Source organism: Venturia canescens, chromosome 3, assembly GCF_019457755.1.
Source record: "Venturia canescens isolate UGA chromosome 3, ASM1945775v1, whole genome shotgun sequence".
In the NCBI taxonomy this organism is placed as follows: domain Eukaryota; kingdom Metazoa; phylum Arthropoda; class Insecta; order Hymenoptera; family Ichneumonidae; genus Venturia; species Venturia canescens.
Genome location: NC_057423.1, coordinates 4,572,954 through 4,594,084, shown reverse-complemented (window position 1 = coordinate 4,594,084; position 21,131 = coordinate 4,572,954). Strand labels below are relative to the sequence as shown.

Below are 21,131 nucleotides of genomic sequence, written 5' to 3'. Positions count from 1 at the left end.
CGCGATCCACCCTCCTTAAAAGTCTGTGTATAACCCTTAAAAAAATGTGACTTTCGTTAAGGATATATTGCACAGGCGATACAATGTTGCCATGCTAAACCATGCTAAAAACATAAAAAAATTCAAAATGATAAGAATTTTATAAAATTTGGTGAACATATTCTTTAGTGCCAAATTTGACAATACAAATTTTTTAAGATTTTTCTTCTGTACAGTTATCGAGTAATTGATCACTAAAGTTCACGTGTATAAGCATAGCGTTTCCATACATTCCAGGCATAAGAAATCTGCTTTAATGCGTAATTACTCGATAACTAAACAGAAGAAAATTTTGAAAAAATTTGTGTTTTCGCACTTGATGTTGGAGAACATTATCACCAAATTTGATCAATTTCTAATTATTTCGACTTTTGTATCATTCACCCTTAATTGTTTTCTCGACAACTAGACGGCAGATCCTACATAATAATTCCGGGGATAGATTTCCGGGTGTATATTTCTAGCATGTTTCCAAATTTCGACTCTTAGAGTTGGAATTTATTTCGATTTCCATTAGATTCGTGTGATCCTCCTTAAACTCTCCGCTTCAATTCCTCTCCTCACTCCGCCCAGTTGCTCTCAAACGCGTTGAGCTCCCTTGCAGTAATTTCCCCCTTGGCTGCTCGCCCGCTCTTTTCTCCCTAGCCGATAGAGACTTGTCCTCTATGTATATAAAAACGTGTTTGGTGTCGCGTGTACTTGGAAACTGAAAGATCGAAGGTTTTCAATCGTACTTGAAGACTGCGAGCGCGGAGGGGCGGGGGGTATTGATAACGCATCGAAGTATGATCGCGTCGCGAGTCTCACGCGTGCGTATCGAATGTTTCGAGATCACGGACTGAACACGTTTTTCTCAGTTTCGTAACGCACTCGAACCGCAGAAATTTGAGAAAGTAATCACTGGATCGGTCGTCAAACGCGCGAAGCGTTATTTCTTCTCCGTCGACGAAGCTGTGTCGCACGACGAAATATTACGTTCGCGATTATCGCCCCTCGTCGTGAAAGAAAAGCATAATACGCGTGTAACGACGTTCTTGGTGGGCTTCGTAAGTACCGAGTAATCCATCCCCGCAGGCACATATAGTATTTCCGTAAATACACTCATCGCTTGTCCCCGCGCGCGAGCGAAAAATTAAAAAATGCTTTCCCTGCTCCGTGCTCGCACCGCGTGAGCAATTTCGATTTTTACAGCGCAGCTTTACAAGCATAATCGCAATGTCACAATTGCCTGACGAATTTTATTATCTTTATTCAACTTTTCTCGATCGAGCGCCCTCCCCCGAAGAAGCGTCGCACAGCGGACTGCTAGCAGAGTGTTTTCGGATCGAGAAAAATTCAATATTAAAGACGCGACCCAGGACCACAGAGTATAGGCGCACCTTTTTCGTTTTATCATCCGTCGCTGCGTACGTTCTAAATATACTCGACTCATGTTTCATCATACAGCGGATCGTCAATTCTCAAAGAATAGAGATTCGAAGGAATCAAATGTTATTTCAAGAGAGAACATATGGCGGGGAGTAGTTTAACGAATAAAAATTTCTGCCGAAATATTTTACCGCATTGCGAGCTTGTCTTAGCATTTTAAGGATCCCGGTCGATAAAGTGTTGCGGTCACGAGTCGACTGTTGGTCAAATCGCTGAAAATTCGAGTCGAGTTCGTCGACGAATGAATTTCACTGTGAACTTTCGTTCTGTTGTTTTTTTTCTATGCACTCGAACATGCGTAGTCGCGGTGAAACACATATTTTTAGATGTTTTAAAAAATTGGCTCTCCTGGTTCGCTCATCCTGCAAAAAATCTCGATAAATTTACTTAAATATGCATGACACTGAGGGAAATACGAATTCCGGTTAAAATAATGCGTCAGTGTTCTTAGCCGTTCTGTCCAGAGGGCTTCCGGAGCGAGCGAGGAAACGGGAAACCACGCGCCGCCCATGCTTTTGTTATGATGCTTTTATAGAGGTAGACGTTGTAATTTCGGAGAGTCAATCACCGGGGAGATGCGCTCCATTGTGAAAAATCACTTTATTTCTCGAATCACTGTCACAGCGCCTTGATTCGCCCTGTCGAATTTGGTTGTTACAGCGCAAAAAAGCGAATTCTCTCCTCTTGTTTCGGAAAAATGCTCGATGTCGCAAGAATCAAAAAATTTCTCACTCATCCGCGCGGCCGCATCGACCAAGACGAAGAACAACGATGCGTGACTCTGATTTCCGTAAACAGTTTTATCCTGTCGTAGAGAAAATTTGGACGTGATTTTCTTTATCGATTGAACTTGTTCGTTTTTAAGAATAAAGAGAAAAACCGACGATTTTTTTGGCATTGAACTTTTTCATTAAAATCACACGTTCGAAATACTTTCGATAATCTTAATTGATGAAGAAAAAACTATTGAAGAATTAATTTGTCCGATGAGTATTTCGGTATTGGTAAAATTCACGTCCGTTCGATCAACCAACGGCTGATTTCGAGTTCACGGTCGTTGGGAATTATAGACACGAGCACGTGGACGACCGACTTTTCTCGTCCACACGCCAACACCCGTTGTGAGAGTGAGAGGCTCGCGGACAAAGAACAAGAACGAAAGTAAGTGAAATTGTTGAGTGAATTAGCGCGACGTTGATGAGTCTTGTCGAGGCATAAAGAACGATGTCTGGAGAGCGGGACAAAAAAAATAATAACCTACAAAAAACAAGTGTTTGCTTTTGGAATTGTCAATGTGTTTTCTCCTTCCAACTGTTGGACTAGCGGTTGTCCACGGGCTTAATCATACATTTTCTTATTTTACGTTTCTTTTGGAACAATAAAGGCCATGGACGAAAAATAGTGGATCAGATTCGCACCAACTTCAACGGAATTTGGAATTTTGGACCAAAGTTCTTGCCAATTGCTCAAATTTACTTTTATTTTATTATTCATAAAAAATTGGATCGAGCTCGGCGCAACGGATCTTTTGTGTTCCGAGTTATGAGTTATGAAAAACGTGCTGATTTTATAAAAAGAACCCGCCGATTCATTTCTGCCGTTACACATGTGTGTACGCTGCAAAAATATGTGGAAAATGTCTCAAGTTTTGTAGGAAACCCCAAAAAGTCTTATCGCATGTAATAGGCTATCTCAAATAGGGCGAAAAAACCGAAGGCTGGAATAGCGCTGTTGTAAGGCCGCATCGAGTCGGTTGTGTTCGCATTGACGGTTCATTGTTGCGCATGGTGAGTGGTGAGCGCGCGAGAGTGTTGCGAGACGGGAGAAGAATGAATTCACTTTTCATTAACGCTCGTCTTTCTCTCCGATTAATTCGAAGTAACGCGCCTCGTTGTTCCTCTACTACCCGAAGCAGTCTTTCTAACCCTCGGTATTTTGGGCCCCGAGACATCGTTACCCGAACACGACAAAGGCGACGGTGGTGACGGCAGCGGCGACGCCAGCGACAAGCTGCGCAGAACGCGGCTAAGGGGGTCTGCGCACAGCACATAAACTCGCGTAGCTCGTAATCAACCCGACACTCGCCAGTCTGACTCTGAACTCACGCTTGTGATCATGTTCCCAACCAACCAGTAACGAGAGCCGTCGAACACGTGAGTTCGTTCAAATTGTCTTTGACAATACGCACGATAATCATTTCATTCGATCTAATTTAACGCCAAGTTTTTTTGGCTATACCCGATCATAACCGTTCTCATAGTTTTTACGCTCTTTCTCTTAACCTTACATCCGTCACCTTTCGAGACACGAACCAATTTTTGTTTCCTCCTCGTCGTTAGGTTACTATTTTCTCGCTCGTTTTGAAAATAAATCAAAAGGAAAGTTCACGTATGTATCACCCATCGAACATAACCACGGGAATTTCGATATCATTGATTGATATCGTACGTCCGCCACCGCGCATCATATCGATCAATCGGATACGTCGATTTTTCCAATATTACTTCAGTATCCATTTTAATCGCGTTGTTGTTATTACATAACGTTGCGATACCGCCTGCCGTGTACATCGTTTCTTGTAAGTCAACGTTTTCTCTCTTCGAAAAGATCGTCATAGAGCGAGTTGTTTCACCGAACGTCAGATGAGTATCGGGAATAAAAAATAACCTCAAAAAATGTTTCTTTTCTCTCTACCGATAGCGTTCAACATTTTATCGTTATTTGCTCGTATCTTTCGATGCTTTTGCAGCAGCATCATTACGATGACGACGCTGAAGTTTGCAACGTTGGAGTCTCTCGAAATCAGCGAAAAAGAAAATTTGTTAAACCAATTTTTTATTTCACGAATCATTGGTCGAGGTTGAAAAACTACGAGTTGCAAATTCAGGAGGGAACAAAATTGGAGATTTACTGGAATTATTCAACAGTTTTTTCAGAATATTTCGTTGGACTCCAACGTTGCAAACTTCAGCGTCGTATCATTACGAGTGTCATTAACATTATCCTATGGAAGAAGGGTGGAGAATTTATCGCTCGGAAAAAGCATGACGATTCGTTCGATAAGAATGTTCACGTCCAAGTATCTTCGTGGGGCCCCCTCACAATTTCTTTATTCTGGAAAAACGCACTTTTCAAGAATCAAGAGAAAGTCTCACGAAAGAAGAGCCAATGCTTCAAAGAATCCACGCTGCTCTCGCACCCAACCGAGGGCTATGACAGAAGCACAATCCACGAAATCCTCACGAAATTCATACAAAAATTTTTGTTTCATAGAATAACCGGCGGTGTCTGACCAAATTTAGCGATAAAATCGATAGATTCGTGGTGCGAATTTGGAAAAAACTTGGACGAAAATTAATCATTAATTTTATGAGTTAAAAATATGAAGCCATTCATATAATTCCAGTCCATTGAATAATTCTCCATTCGGATCAAGTTCAAAAGTGTAATAGAATATCTTCCGTGACGATATCCTGGAAATACTCGCGGTGTACGTAAAATTTGCTAACTCGTACAAAAAAGCTGCTTAATCGTTTCGAGCCGCTGTCACGATGCGCGAGAAATTCGGAAAGTTCATTCCCGCAGATCCTACTTGATGACCGGATACGCGAGATTTTTTCGAAAACATGCTGACCGCTCGGAAAAAAACCAGCCATTGAGAACGTGAATTTACGAACGCACGAGTTTAAGCGGCGAAGAGTGAAAGAAATATGAAGAATCTGTGAAAGAAGCGATCCGAAGGAATGTTAATTCAAGTGAAAAATAATGTTCATTCAGAAAAATAATGAAGCGAGTGGAAGAATGTCAAGAACGAGTGCCAGCAGCACCGCGGTACTTCGACGCGACAATTGTTGATAAATAAATCGTTCGAAGCACCATTATTTTTATTCTGCAGCTGAGTCTTTGACCCATCGAATATGAGCCCGTTTTCATTGTTTTCTTCTTCACTATTATTTACATTTATGAAAGAAAAAATGTCAATAATCGTTCGTGTGATTTGGTCAACAATTTTCAAACTGCCGATTATTCGCGACAACGTTCGAAATCATTTGCTTGTTAGAATCTGAGGATTCTGAGCCGCTGTAGGCCCTGAACGTGCACGGGCGAGCCAGGACGAGCCGCGGAGCGGTTTACTCGTTCAATCTTATCCGACATCATCTCATCGAGTATTTTACGCGCTATCTTTGTTCATCCACCCCACACCCACGTGCATCGTTAAAATCGAAATTGCGAAAAATATGTGGAAGATTTATTTTTCTCGTTATCGCTGTATACCAGAAACGAATATAATTTTTATCTAATCGCATATGAAACGTGATAATACGGTTTTGAACTATGCTCGCGCGCTCGACGAACGCTCCTCGTATACTCGATACGCCTTTACTTTTATCCTCCTGCTCTCATTTCCATTTTTCTCATTTTCCTACATCCCTCAGAAGAAATTTTTTCTCACGCTTATCAAGACGCGACTCTTATCTAAAGCGCGCAAAGCCATCGGACTTTCGACTAAAGGAGTCGTCGGGTAGCGCTCCGTGATATACTGGCCTCTCGTAAGACAACCCAAGAAAGACATTTTACGTTTGCCTGTCGCACAACCGCCCTCGAATAACACGCTGCTTTTATTTTTATTTGACTACTCAATCTCGGCGATTATGACTCGGGTGACGTCTCCGGTCTATTCATCGAATCTTCCATTCATGCATGCTTGCGCGCTTGAACTTACCATACGTTATTGCATATATACGTGCATGTACAGACCGCAAGCCAAAAGTTTGGAAGCGGAGGTTCCAATTTTGAGCTGTAATGGAAATTCTGTGGCTCCGTCGAACAAGCAGATGTTCGAATTCGGCAGTGGCGCCTGGATGAGAAAGATTCGACTTTGATCTACCTTTTTTAAATATTTCTTCACGGTTTTCTTCGCGCTCCGGTATTCACTTTAGATCATGACCGCACGCCGCCTTTTTCCGGGGTTTGAAAATCTTTCTGCTGCTTTTCCTTGGTTACTTAAAAACGCTGACTCTGCTCGATTTTTTCAAACTCTCGTGAATTTTTTATTCTCGAAATACTTGAGACAAACTTTTGAAAAATTCTTGTGAATATGGCTCCTGATCAATGGCGTTGAATGAACAAATTTCAAGATGATAAATTGTTGGAGATGCCGGCCGCAATGGTGAGGAAGAGCGTCGAATGCTCCTCCGTAAATAATAATGAAATCTGAATATCCAAAAGCAATATATTTCCTCGCTCGACTGCCCGGCCGAGATTGAACAATTCCGAAAAATATCTCGTTTTCGTTGGCACGCCCGCTCGACTATTTATTTTCAGGGGTTCAATGGAAAAAGCGACGCGGAGCGATACGCGATGATCAGACAAAATATTTTTCCATTCCAGCTGTTTACTCGAGCGGTTTACTCGAGTAGTTTTTTATTTCGATGAGTTTCGCGTCTGTATCGAACTGAGTGCAAAGCGTTGTCGCTGTACATAAGTTGAGCTAATTATTTGAAAATTCAAAAATATATTCAGCGGATAGACTTTGCGAAGGGTGAAAGAAAGTGAAATATATTCGTGCGAATCACTTTTTTTTATGCAAAATCTCGATCTTTTGTTCAATCGTGAATCGTACTCACGGTACAGCCTCGTACGAAAGTATTAGGCACCCTGCGAGAGCGTCCGACTCGCACAGAAATTCAAATATACCTTTGATGTGATTTTTTTGGATTTTAACGCTTCTTAGAACAATTTCATAATGTTAAAATTGCGAATTACTGATAAAATACTTGTCCTCCGATGATATCATAAATTATAATGCTGCACGTAACCTGAATGGAGAATTTTTTCAATTGATTTGGTCGTTAGAATAAGATGAGAAGAAATTCGTTTCCCAAAATGTTTTCAAGCGCGATTTTTCGGTTTTTCATTTTTTACATTTCATTTGATTTTTTTTTCGCTTTACAAAATAATTGCAGATTTGTATTTTTTGTTTTAATATAATGTTTTTTCATGATTTGTACAATTTTTCCTGTATTGAAATTATTTACAGTTGATCCCGTAATTTTTATTACATTTTAATGATACGATATTCAAATATCTCGGTTAAAAATAACAATCGTGACTGGGTTTAATAAACGCTATTCCAAAGCAGGCGTACGTAACTTCGAAAATAGTTATGTTTTGCGATCCCCCCGCCCCCCAAACAAACCAGGCGTTGAGCTTGTAAAACTCAGCAAAAAAGCTTGTCGTTTGGTCTTTGGTCATATAATGTGCAATCTTTTGTCGCCGAGTTGGATAATTTTTTCTCAAAAGTAATAATAAATGTGGGTATTACTGCAGCTAATTTTCGCTGACATTTTCGTGATAGAAAAAAAACTGATTTCCCGGTACCACAACGAAAAAAAGTGCCCGATAAAATGTGAATTCCACCAAAACATGAATATGACGAATAATAATTAACTTTTGTCGAAAAATTTCATTTGAATTAATCGATAAATATATACTCGGAAGTTATGCTTAACGCCGAGAAAAACATTTTGACCTACCTTTCACCGTCTCTAGCCTTGTAATCTTGAAAAAATGCAAGCTACACGTGCAGATGTCGCTAAGACTGTGACGTTCCAGCGATAGAGAGAGAGAGAGAGAGAGAGAGAGAGAGAGAGAGAGAGAGAGAGAGAGAGAGAGAGAGAGCAGAAAAAAAATGATAGAGACAAAGGGGGATATGAAATAGCCCGCCCATGCGAGTGCTATCAAAAGAGACTCGGCAGAGTCTCTCGGCATCGTGTTTTACAAGGCACTGCTCAATCAAACAGTAAACGCAGTGTACCGAGATTACGCGTCTCGTGACATTTTCCTCGCAAGCGGATATCGCATTGTTGGCCTTGAACGAGTCGACGTTTCCTCAAAAAAAATTGAGAATTGAAATGATGTTTATTCGACGAAGGGCCGAGTAGCATACTCCGTCGATACAACGCAAGGAGATGCTGTGAGAGGCGTTTACCTCGAATCCATTGACCGCAGTTACCTACGAAGCATCGCTGATACAGCCCTCGTCGGTTTCGTGCCACCAGCACACGAACCCGACGATCTAAACTACGCTGGCTCGTCACAAGAGCTGCCTAATAATAAACGCGCTAGATCCGCTCCGATTCACTCTCAATTATTCGCTACAAACACTCTCACTCGCTCCTTATTTCGAGACACGAGCTTCTGAGCGCAACTTGAAACAGACAATTCCAAAACAACCCTCGTTCAAAGTGTTTTTCACTTTTACTTCTACGCGTCAATTATTTATTCATAATATTTCACTGAATCAATCGCAGTCGTAAAATACAGCTTTCCCACAGTTTTGAACTTGAGCCCGAATTATGATCCCGAGGCTCCCGCTCTCTGCTTAATGAGGCGCACGGCTGATGTATTGTGCCTGAGCGATAAGCCCCACACGGAGAGCCAGATGGGACCGCATCGCGGTTGGTTCTGTAAACGCCAGTTTTTGCTTTCCATTCATTCGCTGGAGCAATCGATCGAGTCAAGTTATTGGGGCACCGGTAATTCGTTGTCGCATTACCCTGATTCGGAGCGCATCCTTCTCGTACGAAAACGAAGTTAACATTTTCACAGAATCTCCCGCGGCATCGCCGCGTTGGCGTGATTTCATTCAGCGGGACATCGCGAGGCCGTTGGGACACGCATGCGCGGCGGTTTACTCGAGTCTCGATCGCGACACGTGCCGAGATTGCCCATCCGGATTCAATACTAAAAGAAGATAATTTTATTCGAGATTCTCCCGAGCACGAGTCGACTCGAACGCTCTGACTCATATCTTCCACTCGATTGATCAACGCGTAGCAAGTTTCGCTTGTACTTCGGTCTACAATTATCACGAAATTATATGATGATTGACCAAGCACGGGTCCTCGAATTGAGATCGGCTTCCAAGCTAAAAAGCCCGTCCACACAGTTTTTCCTCATGCCGTAGTGATGTCATAATTTTTAGGATCACAACGAACTACAAAACTGGTAATTCACGACCGTAAACAAATCAGTCGCCGTCCGACGACGCGAGTTTAAACTCTCGGAAAGGTGTCGGCGTGCTTCCATCTCTAGACTCTCACGACGTTTGCAATGAAACGAAAAATGACCCTACGTCGATTGACGTAGAATCCAGTTTTTCGATTAATCGCTTTCCATTCCTTATCGTTTTCATAATCCACACTACCAAAGGCGGCGTTCGTGACCCCCGGAAAAATGGCACTATTGGAATGCAATTTTGACAGTTGTGCGTGATTTAGCATTGGAAACATGGACCAATCGCACTTGAAACTTCGAGAAATTTACGAATGCGTACATTTTTGGTGATAACTGCTCCAAAAACAAAACTACGCGACAGATCACCTGCTTTGCACTCCAACAACAGCTCAAGATAAATCCGCGAGGCGTCGTATGCTTAGTGTGGGTCGCGAATGCAGTGAAATAGAAAATTCATATTAGACGTTGCAAGTTTTTACGAAACTCATCTTAGAACGCAAAAACACCGACAGAGACGATGATTGTGTCGAATCATCGTGCCTCGTCCTATCTACGGGCCGATAAGTACTTTTCATTTCGATTTATTACCTCGTATCAACAACTCCTCGTCGCATCTTTGCATACATTTTTTCAAAAACAACGTTATCTAAGAAAATTCGCAGTGAGAACTGAATTTTCAGTGCACATTAGTAGTCATTAGCTTCTGAAATGATATGAAGATTTTTTACCATACTGCAGCGTGATCGTCGACGCGTTGGGAAATTCTACATCGTATCGATCCAGTTAACTCCTGTACTGCATGCTAGTCAAATGAGTGCTAAATTTTTAAAACGCTTTTAGACCAAGTTTGACGTACCGATTAAATGTATTGTTAGTGGATTTGTATTACAGCGTATCTTATTAAGATGTAAAAATATTAAAAACGCTAGTTTTGCAAAAGCATCGACTGATAAATGCAGATTTTCACGCTGACACATTTTCACTGGTATTTTTCAAAGAATTATCTGCGTTTCTTGATCGATTTTATTGCAACAACTCTCATTTTGTTCGTCAACTGTTCCTCCGTGAATCCACCGTGTACTTGTTTTTTTAACTTGATCGCTTCACTGTTGCAGCTAATTGTTCATTAAGCGAAAAAACTTTTTCATTCATAATTTCTGAAGGAATGAGTTTAAAGGAAAATCTACGAGGTGAATTCGTAGAGGATCAGTTGAGGAACAAAATGAGACTCGGTGCAATAAAATCGGTTAAAAAATACAGATGATTCTTTGAAAAATACCTGTGAAAATGTGTCATCATGGAAATTTGCATCTCTCAGTTAATAGTTTTGCAAAACTATCGTTTTAAATATTTTTTCACGTTAATAAAATATGCTTGAATACATATCTACTGACAATAAGTTTAATCGGTACGTTGAACTTGGTCTAAAAACGTTTTGAAAATTTAGCACTTATTTGACTAGCTTGCAGTACAGGAGTTACCTTAAATACGATGAATTGTGCATATTGGAACACTCATTTCGAATAATGTTCGATAAAACCGAACGTTTCGAGTTACTTTCTTTCCGTGCCATACAAACTTTTCATTGGGAATGTACCGCCAGTGGATGGTGGTAGTCCAAAACAAAGTTCGAGTCCCGAGCGACAGCAGCAACAGGTATGAAAAATCTTTCAAAGCGAATGGAAAAGGTTTCCCTGCGCGTCCAGAAGGGCCGACTAGCTTTGGATAGTTTTTATGTACGAGACGAAATACCCGCATTTCTCGATTACACGACGGGGCTTAGGCACTTTCTGTGTCGACTGTGGAGCTCAGGACGGACAACGCCGCAGCGCGTAACTTTTTACTCAAAACCTTATTTTCTCATTCCAATACCTTGGATTCAAGGAAGCTCGTTTCTTGAAAAATGTTAACAAAATCATTGCAAATAATTCAATCCGCTTTATGCAATTTACATACGAAAGCATAAATTCCAGCTGGATACACGAAATTTACTAAAAATCAACAGCCTGAAGCAAGATCCCTCGTGGCAAGCTTCATGCCCACTGTCAAGAGCGCCATTAGCAGCACAGTGCTGCGAAGGGTATGCGCAGTGTCTGCGGGACGTTTCGAAAAAACGTGTCCGAGCCGAGAGTTCGGAAAAATTGACACATGGTAACAGACGAACGAAGTGGACACGTGTGACGAAAATATATTCGTCGACTGTATTTCGCTGTGCAAAATGATTCCCTTGTGATGATGTATTTTCAGAAAATAGCGAATAATAAACGCATAATTGTCGTAAAAGGGGAATGGAATTATCGAAAACATGGAACCGCGGCACAGCTGAACGGTCGCCCATTCGAGTATCAGCCTCGGTCGAAGTTAATTCGTAAAATCATCGAAGCCATAGAACAAGTGCACATCCATCACAGTCGCTTTTAATAGCTTATATAATTATATAATTCTTCTTCTTAGTTGTATCGACGTCCTTATCGTCGTCGAATGAAGCAACTTTATACCGCGCAACCACTTGCCGTGTACAACACGCGTAGCTATTCTAACACTAATAAAATCCCTACCATCAATAAAACTAACAGAATTCAGAGCTGGACAAACATAAATATTTTTTATCAAGTAAAAACGTAATCTTGATCCGTCGATGAAAAATGAGACGATGAGAAGGCCGCTTTCAATTGCGCAATTGATAAGGGAAAGAAGTCGTCTCGTTATGTTTTTTTTTTTTGCTAATGAGAGAAGACCTTACGGTGGAAGCTCGTCCAAAAAAATGTGTGCGGAGACGCAGCGCTATTCAATACTCATAAAAACGTTGTTTTTCACCCACAATAATGTTCGTGCGATTGGCGTGACAAAAGTAGTAAATTCGCAATGTTTTTATTCTTTCAGCGCGTTGAGCGCGATCAAAAGACGACCGACATATTTCGACCGAGGTTGTTCGGGTTGTGGGCTCATGCCGTATTTACGGAAACTTGAGAACGAGGAGAAAAACAATCCACCGGTTCCATCATGAGACCCTGGACGTCCAAGTCCATTACTCTCGCAATAATCGGTCTCATATTCGTCGCAATCGGAACTACATTGAGTTTCACGGGGCCAATGATCTTCCGAAGCATTCTCAGCCGGGTAAAAGAAAATCAATTAATCATTTATTCACAATTGGGTGGACATTTGGACCGGAGACCGAGCTCCTTGGCAGGGTCATTTCGACCTTCATTATTTACGCTTCGAACCGTAGGAACTGCCGCTGTCCCCCGATTCGAGGAGTTTCGAAATTTGGCGCGACACCACCGACATTCCGGTGAACATAGAATTTTTCTTCTTCAATTGGACAAATCCCAAGGAATTGAAGACGCCCGGAAAAAAGCCGAACCTCGTGCAAGTCGGACCCTACGCGTTTGTGTAAGTATCCAATATTCGAGCAATCTTTTTATCAGTCAGTCGAGCCAAATCATGCCAGCGAGAGTCACATTATTTCGACTATTACTGACTTGCCCCATGAATATCTGTGACATCAATATTTATCGTCTCGAAAACGAGCCACATTTGCGCGATAATCGGAAAGCATCTTGTCATCAACGTCAAACTTGAGTTGGCTCGTCGAGCCAGATACATCCGATTAAAAAGCCGAAGAACCGGCTCGACGGCACTGCGAGCGTACGTTAGCGTATTCTCACCTCGTTGTGAGCGATGATTGCGCGGAACTTTTTGCAACTTTGTAACACCGTGAGCCTCATCCTGCTGTCACAGGCCGCTTCGTATTGCAGTATTTGACTATCCGATGCGGTATTTGCAACGATGAGCGCATCGATACATTCGAAATGGTCGTCAACGTCGCTCAAAACGTACGATAATAATAAAGAAAAATGAAACGTGCCTTCGTAGCGTTGATAAAATTCTTTAATAGCACGTCGAAATGCATCTATAAAAATAAGTGAGACATTTTCGAACCCCGTCATCACCGACACGAACCGTTTTTTTCAACATCTATTTCATAACGATAATACGAGTTGGTATACTCGACGTATGAGCAATTGAATAAATTCTATCAATTCATTCGGTCATTTATGAGATATGTAACGTTCGCGAATACATTATTCGAGGCAAGATGAATTTTCTAGTTGCAGAACGTTTCGAAAGTGCAGCCTCTCGCTGTGTATTGTATGCACGCACCGCTGCATTCGTATTTACTTGAAAACAATGAATTTAATTTTCCGGGCATCATTTACGAACATATTTTGTACGTTGAGGAAAAAAGGGGTTTGAGCGTCGCGTGTAAACCGACGATAAGGGTAATGGAGCAATTTTATGCAGATTCGATATTAAACTCGCAATAATGATCAATTATCGTCGCCGCGTCTGAATGCTCTAGCTAGTCTACGAGACGAAGGTCGTCGGGCATATTTCAGATGATGAAATTAAAGGCAATCGGGAAGCAATGGTTAACCCCGTAATATTGCCTCGTTAATACGTTAATAAGACGATTTTGTTGGACCTCTCGCATTCCCTCCTGTTCGCGTGGGCCGGGCCAATACCGGGGATCTTTCTCATTAAACAATTGACTTGTTAATTACTTTCTCGTGAGACTCTCATCCGTGGCTCTGTGTACAGTGCGACGGCGGCGGTGACAGCTACTACCGAAGCTGTACTTTCTTCACTCTCTGCTCATGGTTTTTTCTCCTCAGATAGGAGTCCCTCGGCGCGAATTACTGCGACACGAGACTCTTACTCTCGTTTCTCGAAATTTTCAACACCCTCGACTCGTGGGCGAGCCTCAACGGGCCTCGTACACTCGAGTTACATATTTCTTCAATTACAACAACTTATTCTTATTAATTTGATTTTAAAATGCTCGTTGGCTCGACCGGAACCGAGTTTCGCTGCACAAATCGCTCCAACAAAGGCTCAATCAAGCTCGCTTGCGACAGAAACATTCTCACTGGCCAAGTTCGCTTATTCGAAGGTGGTGCTCGAGCTGCTACGTATTCGAATATTCCTCTTCGGAGACTCACGAAACCTTTTTCTTCTCCGTTGACATCGCACCGAAGCTTCGAATAAAAAAGAATAATTATTTTGTTTTTTCTTTGACGATTCTCGAGATATCGGGATCTACTGCACGAGGGGATATGTGACAATGTCGACAATAATTGTAAACGTGACAATGTAGTTGCTGCACATCTACCTGCTCGAGAATTTGATGAATCTTATTTCCGAATAAATCTCAGAGGTAAATTGTTATCGTGCATCATACATTGATTCGTCGCAATTGTCACGTCAATCATAATCAACGAATATAGGCCATAAGATTGAACGAAGAAGAGCAAGACGAGAGGAGAGAGAGAGAGAAAATGAGTTTTGCCTGTTTAAACGGAGAATTTGTACCGTAGCGCTCGTGTGTAAATAATTTGAGCGAGAAACGCGTTTCTACCTACGCTAATGGACCAGGAGCTTTCGAAGCTCCGAGGTTGTGTCTCGGAGAAGTCGCGTTATCATTTCTTTGCCACATTATTTTCATACGATTATCCTCCCTTCATTGGCTGGGCTCGTTGTCGATGATGACGATAATGAATCGCTCTGCCCACAGTGAAAAGAGGCAGAAGGTCAACATCACGTTCCATCCGGAGAACAACACGGTGAGCTACTTGCAGAGAAGAACGTGGCACTTTGATCCGGACAGGAGCAACGGGAGTTTGCACGATAAGATTGTCCAATTGAACGTCGTTGCGGTGGTGAGTTGAACTGCATTTTGAAACAAAAAATCAAATAAAACGTCACATGAACGATCGGATAATACGAAACGAATCGAATCTGACGAGAGCGTTGCCGTTCGTGACTTAAAATTTGCGTATTTCGGCTACGGTTGACAGATCGCTCGGATAAACGCGCCTTCAAACGTTTATCTCAATTTCTCATGCGAATTTCATTTTCAAATATGTTTACAAGAGAATTTTGCAAGAGACTGTATCGTTGCGAGATGAAATAAGAGCGAGCGACTCGGTTATTCCAGTTTGCTCGTCTCGGATATAGCTCAGCGCATGGATATCAAGTGGATAATGAAGAATTAATGCGTCGAGCATGGGGACCCGCGTTCAGGAAGCGCGGCCTTTCAATGACGAATTCTCATCAAAAAAAAGAATGAAAAAAAGAACGAAAAAATATAATAAAGCATGAACGAAAGCTGATGGAAAGAAGCGGCTCTTCCGCGAAAACTCTTTCCAGTCGTTTTCCCGATCGATCAATCCTGCCAATGAAACTCAATATATTTCTTTCAGTCAGCGGCTCACAAAATTCGGTACTGGGCGTACTTCTTCCAAAATTCATTGTCTTACATGCTCAATAGCTTGGCAGGCATACACGTGGTAAAAACAGTCGATGAATTACTCTTCACCGGATACAAGGACTCCATCATCGACATGGGACAATTTGCTCCTGAGGATGAGGAAATACCACCGTACGATCGCTTCGGATGGTTCTATTTGGTAATTGATACACCGATTTTTAAACTTATTAGATCGACCACCGAAATGTGTGTATCGAGACGCTCGTTCGTTTCTGCAGAGAAACGGTTCCACGGCGTTTGACGGACTTTACAACATGGGCACGGGTCAAGACGATCTGAGCAATTTGGGAATGACGAAAAATTGGAATTACAAGGACACCACGAAATATTACAAGAGTCCTTGCAACGCGGTCGAGGGAAGCGCCGGGGAGTTTTTCCCCCCCTTCAGGAACAAGGACGAGATCACTATTTTCAGTGCCGATATGTGCAGGTTGAGGGTGCTTCGATAGAAATAATGACGCGTTTTTAAAACTTGATTCTCGATCAGAAATCCAATCGCTTCAGTAATCAAGTCGATATCGCTGTGTTGCTTACTCGTTGATTTTCATTGAACGAAACGTTTGTTCCAGGCCGTTGACTTACGAGTACGTTCAAAGTGTCCAACACCAAGGAATACCGGGTTACCGGTACGCCCTGGGTGAAAAGAGCCTCAGTAACGAAACGTGGCGAAAGTATCCTCACGAGCAAGCCAAGTATATCGAGACGACAACGACAACGGAGGACTTCTTCGCGGTTGACGGAAGAACCGAAGCATCGAGCGCCTCTGACAAAGATCCGGATCTCATTAACACGGGACACTGTTTCTGCAACGGCGAATGCAGCCCCATGGGTCTCATCAACGTAACCGCCTGTCGTTACGGCGCCCCTGGATTCATAAGTCTTCCACATTTTTACAAAGCCGATCCAATTCTCAGGGACCAGGTTAACGGATTGAATCCCAATGCCGATCAACACAGCTTTTACATGACCCTCGAGCCGGTTAATATTTTTGGTTTTTCCCATCGAATTTTCCTGCGAAAGAAAAAAAACAATTCGTCGTTACATATTCTTTCATTGAAATTTTTCCAGACGACGGGGATTCCTATAGACGTTGCAGCGAGACTGCAAGTCAATATTTTACTGCAACCATCGTTGACCATAGCGTGAGTATCGGATGCAGCAACGTTATCCGTTAAACCTTGGGACAAATCCTCCGATGTCCCGATCCCAAATATTCAATCACATTTTCCATTATTTTCGACTTTCAGGCTCTTCAAGGATGTTCCAAAAATATATTTCCCCATGTTTTGGTTCAATTTGCGAAGCGGCACCACCGAGGAGCTCGCATCCTCGTTGAGGCAGTTGCTCATGTTGCCTGACATTGGGAGCTACTGCAGTGCCGTTATGGTGGCTATCGGTTCGTTGATGCTGGTCATCGCTGCGGCCCTCCTCTATCTTCAGCGGACTCGAGATTCCCAGGTAAATTATTTCATCGTATTTTCTATCATTTTCTCCTTCGACCTTCGATCTCTGATTCATCGTCACGATTAATCATACCGCCCCCTCCCACTGCTCTCTTTTCGCAGAACATAAAGTCGCGAAAAGTTGCGGCGTCAAATGGAAAAAAGACTGAATTGATTTACATGGACGTGGCGAACGGCGATGACGACGCAAACGCGAGGACCGATCGTCAATTGCGACCGAAGCTATGACCTTGAACAGTAATAATTATGATAATAATCAATAGTGCCAAATCGAAATCCAAATAGATCGAGATGCCATATTCGTCTTTCGGTCACTGCGTCGCAGGAGAAAAACGAAGCAGTAACCGATTGTCACATCGTCGGTAATAACGGCTTCGGGGATGACGAATACATTCCGACGTCCTTCGTCAGAGGGCGACAGGAGCGGCGGAAGCGAAATGAAGCAGCGAACGTGCACTCGCGCGGTGCTCGAAACGATCGAAGCCAACCACCAGCCCCATTTCCTGTGGTTTCACAGCACGCTCCAATACATCAGGGTAACTGCGAACTAGAAAAATAATCATTGTACATTCGTCTATTTAATTTAACATATCGACTTTTATATCGCGGCGAGCAACGCGCTTTACAACGACAACGAAACAAATCGATCGTTATATAATAAGTGACATAAGGTAGTTTGACAATTGATCACTTGGCCGATTGAATTTTCCGGCCAGTGTTTCACGCGGATAAACTCCAAGTACAATATTGACGAGAGCTTTTACATGCATAATGTATATCACTGCATTCGCGAAATCGACCAAACTTTCTGATAAACTTGACCAAGTGAAATGACAACGAGGAACTTTGAATTTCCTTATATCTAATGTAGGAAAATTTCGATGAGTATCAAAGCTTCGTAAGCTATATTCGAGTCATCATCTCTTTCATCGTTATCGAGCCTTTTATATTGCGATCCGTAGTCAGTTGTCGACCGTCGTTAAACCGGACGATATTTTTTTCGAGCGTTATTTTGCACTACCGAATAGCATAATCGCTTTACAGACCTGCCGCGAGAACTGAACCGACGATGGGCCACTCAAACGCTTGTTATTTGTATCTCGACACGGGAGGCAACACCTGATTATACATTCGTCGATACCCGAATCGGGTTATCGAGTAGACAAAAATGTGAGTCGCTCCGAAGCATCGTGAAACAGGACTTTAGCACCGGGCGCTTATACCGACTTTCGGAGGTGTCACAACACGTGGCTAACCCCGTCCCCGGCGTCAAGTTCTCATAACTTTTTAGTTTACAACTCTCCCGCTTAATGCTTCTCTTTTTCTCAATGATTATACAATCGTACGCGTCGCATCCTATTTCGTTCTCCGATTATCATACCAACGAAGAACGCTTCCGAGCGTAACGATCTTTTAACAATGGAAAAGTTGTAAAATACCCTTCAAAAGCATTATCGTCCGGTATTTCATAAAATTCTATGAACGCGCATTTACCTCATACATTATTGAAATATAGGCGTATCGTGTGGACACGCCGTATCCGCGGTTCCTGCACGAACCTTCTCATTGCTCTAATGCGCATGATTTTTATTCATTTTATATCGTTTTTCTTACTTCCCGTATATAGCATATCGTACGGTATATTTTCGAATTCGAATAGAGTTTATTCGCAATTCGAATCGGATTGACGACGTTGAATTTTGCAACGTTGGGGTCCAACGAAATTGGCGAAAAAATATTTGTAATTCGCTGATTTTCTATTTCACGAAATCATTGGTGTGGGTTGAAAAACTGCGAATTACGAGTTCGGTAGGCAACAAAATTGAAGAATTACTGGAATCATCGGAGAGTTTTTTTAAGTTGCAAAGTTCAGCAACGCGGACGCTGAAGTTTGCAACGTTGGAGTCCAACGAAACGATGTAAAAAAGCTCTCCAATAATTCCTGCAATTCTCCAATTTTGTTTCATACCGAATTTGCAACTCGTAGTTGTTCAACTTACACCAATGATTTCGTGAAATAAAAAATTCGTGAATTACAAATGTCTTTTTCGTTTATTTCGTTGGACTCTAACGTTGCAAACTTCAACGTCGTGAGCTTTTTTCGATTAAATGAGAATCATTTTTGGTTCAATCTGAAAACACTTTGGGCTGGAGCCCCAATTCGGCAATTTTATTTCATTTTTTATCATTATCGTTTGGAAAATATTGCTCATCGAAAATTTGTCTTCGAGTCTTCAACAAATAATTATTCTTCCGAATGGAAGCTCATGCGTATTGAGGATATATCAACAAGATTAATATTGACGTTGGGAGTACGAATATATTTTTTTACTGTTATAGAATTATAGTGAAATCATGGTATAAAAATATTTTGTTCCTATGCGGAGAGGCGATAATGACCCTCGACGCTGGTAAAAATTGCAATCGACTACTTTTGTAATGAATAATCATTCGTTAAATGATTTTAATAAAAAACAATAATCACATTTCATGACAATAATTCGTTGGATTTTAGGAAAACAAAAACAAAAAACAAATATGGAGCGTTTTAGAAATTGACAGGAACCGCTCAATGATTTTTTCCAATTATCCATCGTGCCATCTCAAGGGTGAAATTAATGTGCCTTCCAATCGCAATGCAATGATATATCTGTACAATAGAGTAATTTTTGAATCTATGAATAAGTGAAATCGACCAATTAACTTTTAAGGATCACAATTTGGTCCAAATAATTTAGATATTATATTTAAATATATTTGGTACAATGTATTTGGGAATTCTTCTTGCCAAGTATCGTAATAATACATTTGAGCATCGCTCATTAAGCAATATAATTATTTAATGATAAATTTTCGATCGTTGCCGAATATGATAAATGACTTTGATGAGAATTGTAAATTTTTTCAAAAATTTCAGCATAATTCAGCAGAGTCTTTGTATTTTCGGGCTAATGCTACGAATATATCCGTAATCTTATATACATAAATCTATTGTCTGTTTGTATTAATAAAAATTTATCATTTTCTTATTGCTTGAATTTTCTCTCAAATACCTAAATATTGATGAAACTTCGCTGCGCCATATCGATTATTCGAATACGCTTTCGCTCGAATTCGAATGAATTATTAAATCCAAAGATTCATCAGATTGCGTTTGAACGGAGAAAAACTTGCCCTTTGTTTATGCTTGCTCAAAGTTTATTCGACATCGAGCGAATACAAAGCTCTCGTCTATCGATTAACGTTTTATTTAGCCTTTTCCGAGTTTACGTCAAATTGTTGTGATAGAGTATGTTATTGGGTTAACCTTGTACACCGGTCGACAAGCCGTCGTCGCGCTCAGGGATAATGTATGATGTTTTTTATGACGATACGGTTGAACGTGAGCCGAGATAATGTACCTGCTGCTGGCTATCAAGGCGCTATCGGTATGCCAAACCAAGGCAAAACCGCCAGCACCGAAGCCGTTTTTCCCGCGTAAATACCATCGAGCGACATCACGCAGATTCCTGAATATCCTTAGACAATGATTCACCATACGCGATTCTCTTACCGTTCATTATCAAGAGACCGAGAATATGGGAATTAATGAAAAATGAATAAAATCATTTACGAGATGAATAAATAAAAATGTATGCCCGGTTGGAACAAACGCGCTGATAGGCGTGGTACAACTTATAAGGTTATAGACGTATAAACAAGGAGCAGGGAGTGCGTGTTGAGGTATAGTAATATTCCCGACATCCGTTCTCACGGTAGCCCTGCCACTGTCGCTGCTGCTGCCGCTGCGACCGTCACCGCGAACGAACGAGCGTTAGTAAAAGCGATTCATCGCAAATTGATTACGC

General features: G+C 41.6%; 1 protein-coding gene and 1 long non-coding RNA gene across 3 annotated transcripts; one reads left to right on the top strand and one right to left on the bottom strand.

Moving 5' to 3' along the window:
- The first annotated feature begins 3,497 nt into the window (after positions 1 to 3,497).
- LOC122408218 (protein croquemort-like) lies at positions 3,498 to 20,312 on the top strand. Of its 2 annotated transcripts, none has more exons than XM_043414866.1 (10): positions 3,498 to 3,620; positions 12,370 to 12,606; positions 12,719 to 12,882; positions 15,065 to 15,209; positions 15,753 to 15,959; positions 16,039 to 16,250; positions 16,390 to 16,798; positions 16,889 to 16,962; positions 17,068 to 17,278; positions 17,386 to 20,312. In XM_043414866.1, exons 2-10 carry the CDS (start codon positions 12,490 to 12,492, stop codon positions 17,509 to 17,511), a joined length of 1,665 nt encoding a protein of 554 aa, XP_043270801.1. In that variant the 5' UTR covers positions 3,498 to 3,620; positions 12,370 to 12,489; the 3' UTR covers positions 17,512 to 20,312. The 2 variants fall into 2 exon arrangements, with proteins under 2 accessions (XP_043270801.1, XP_043270802.1); XM_043414867.1 differs by lacking the exon at positions 3,498 to 3,620 and having other exon boundaries at positions 17,386 to 17,520; positions 17,609 to 20,312.
- On the bottom strand, positions 13,359 to 16,456 carry LOC122408222 (uncharacterized). Its single transcript, XR_006260394.1, has 3 exons — positions 16,355 to 16,456; positions 14,909 to 15,219; positions 13,359 to 14,528 (listed from the first exon to the last, which is right to left on the bottom strand). It is a non-coding gene; the product is annotated as an uncharacterized lncRNA (long non-coding RNA).
- Positions 20,313 to 21,131: the final 819 nt, after the last annotated feature.

Bases quoted from the DNA above. Each gene is read 5' to 3' on its own strand.
- LOC122408218 (XM_043414866.1), top strand. From the start codon at position 12,490: ATGAGACCCTGGACGTCCAAGTCCATTACTCTCGCAATAATCGGTCTC. The intron at 12,607-12,718 runs GTAAAAGAAAAT...TTCGAACCGTAG, and splicing joins TCCGAAGCATTCTCAGCCGG to GAACTGCCGCTGTCCCCCGA. The intron at 16,251-16,389 runs GTTGAGGGTGCT...CGTTTGTTCCAG, and splicing joins TTCAGTGCCGATATGTGCAG to GCCGTTGACTTACGAGTACG.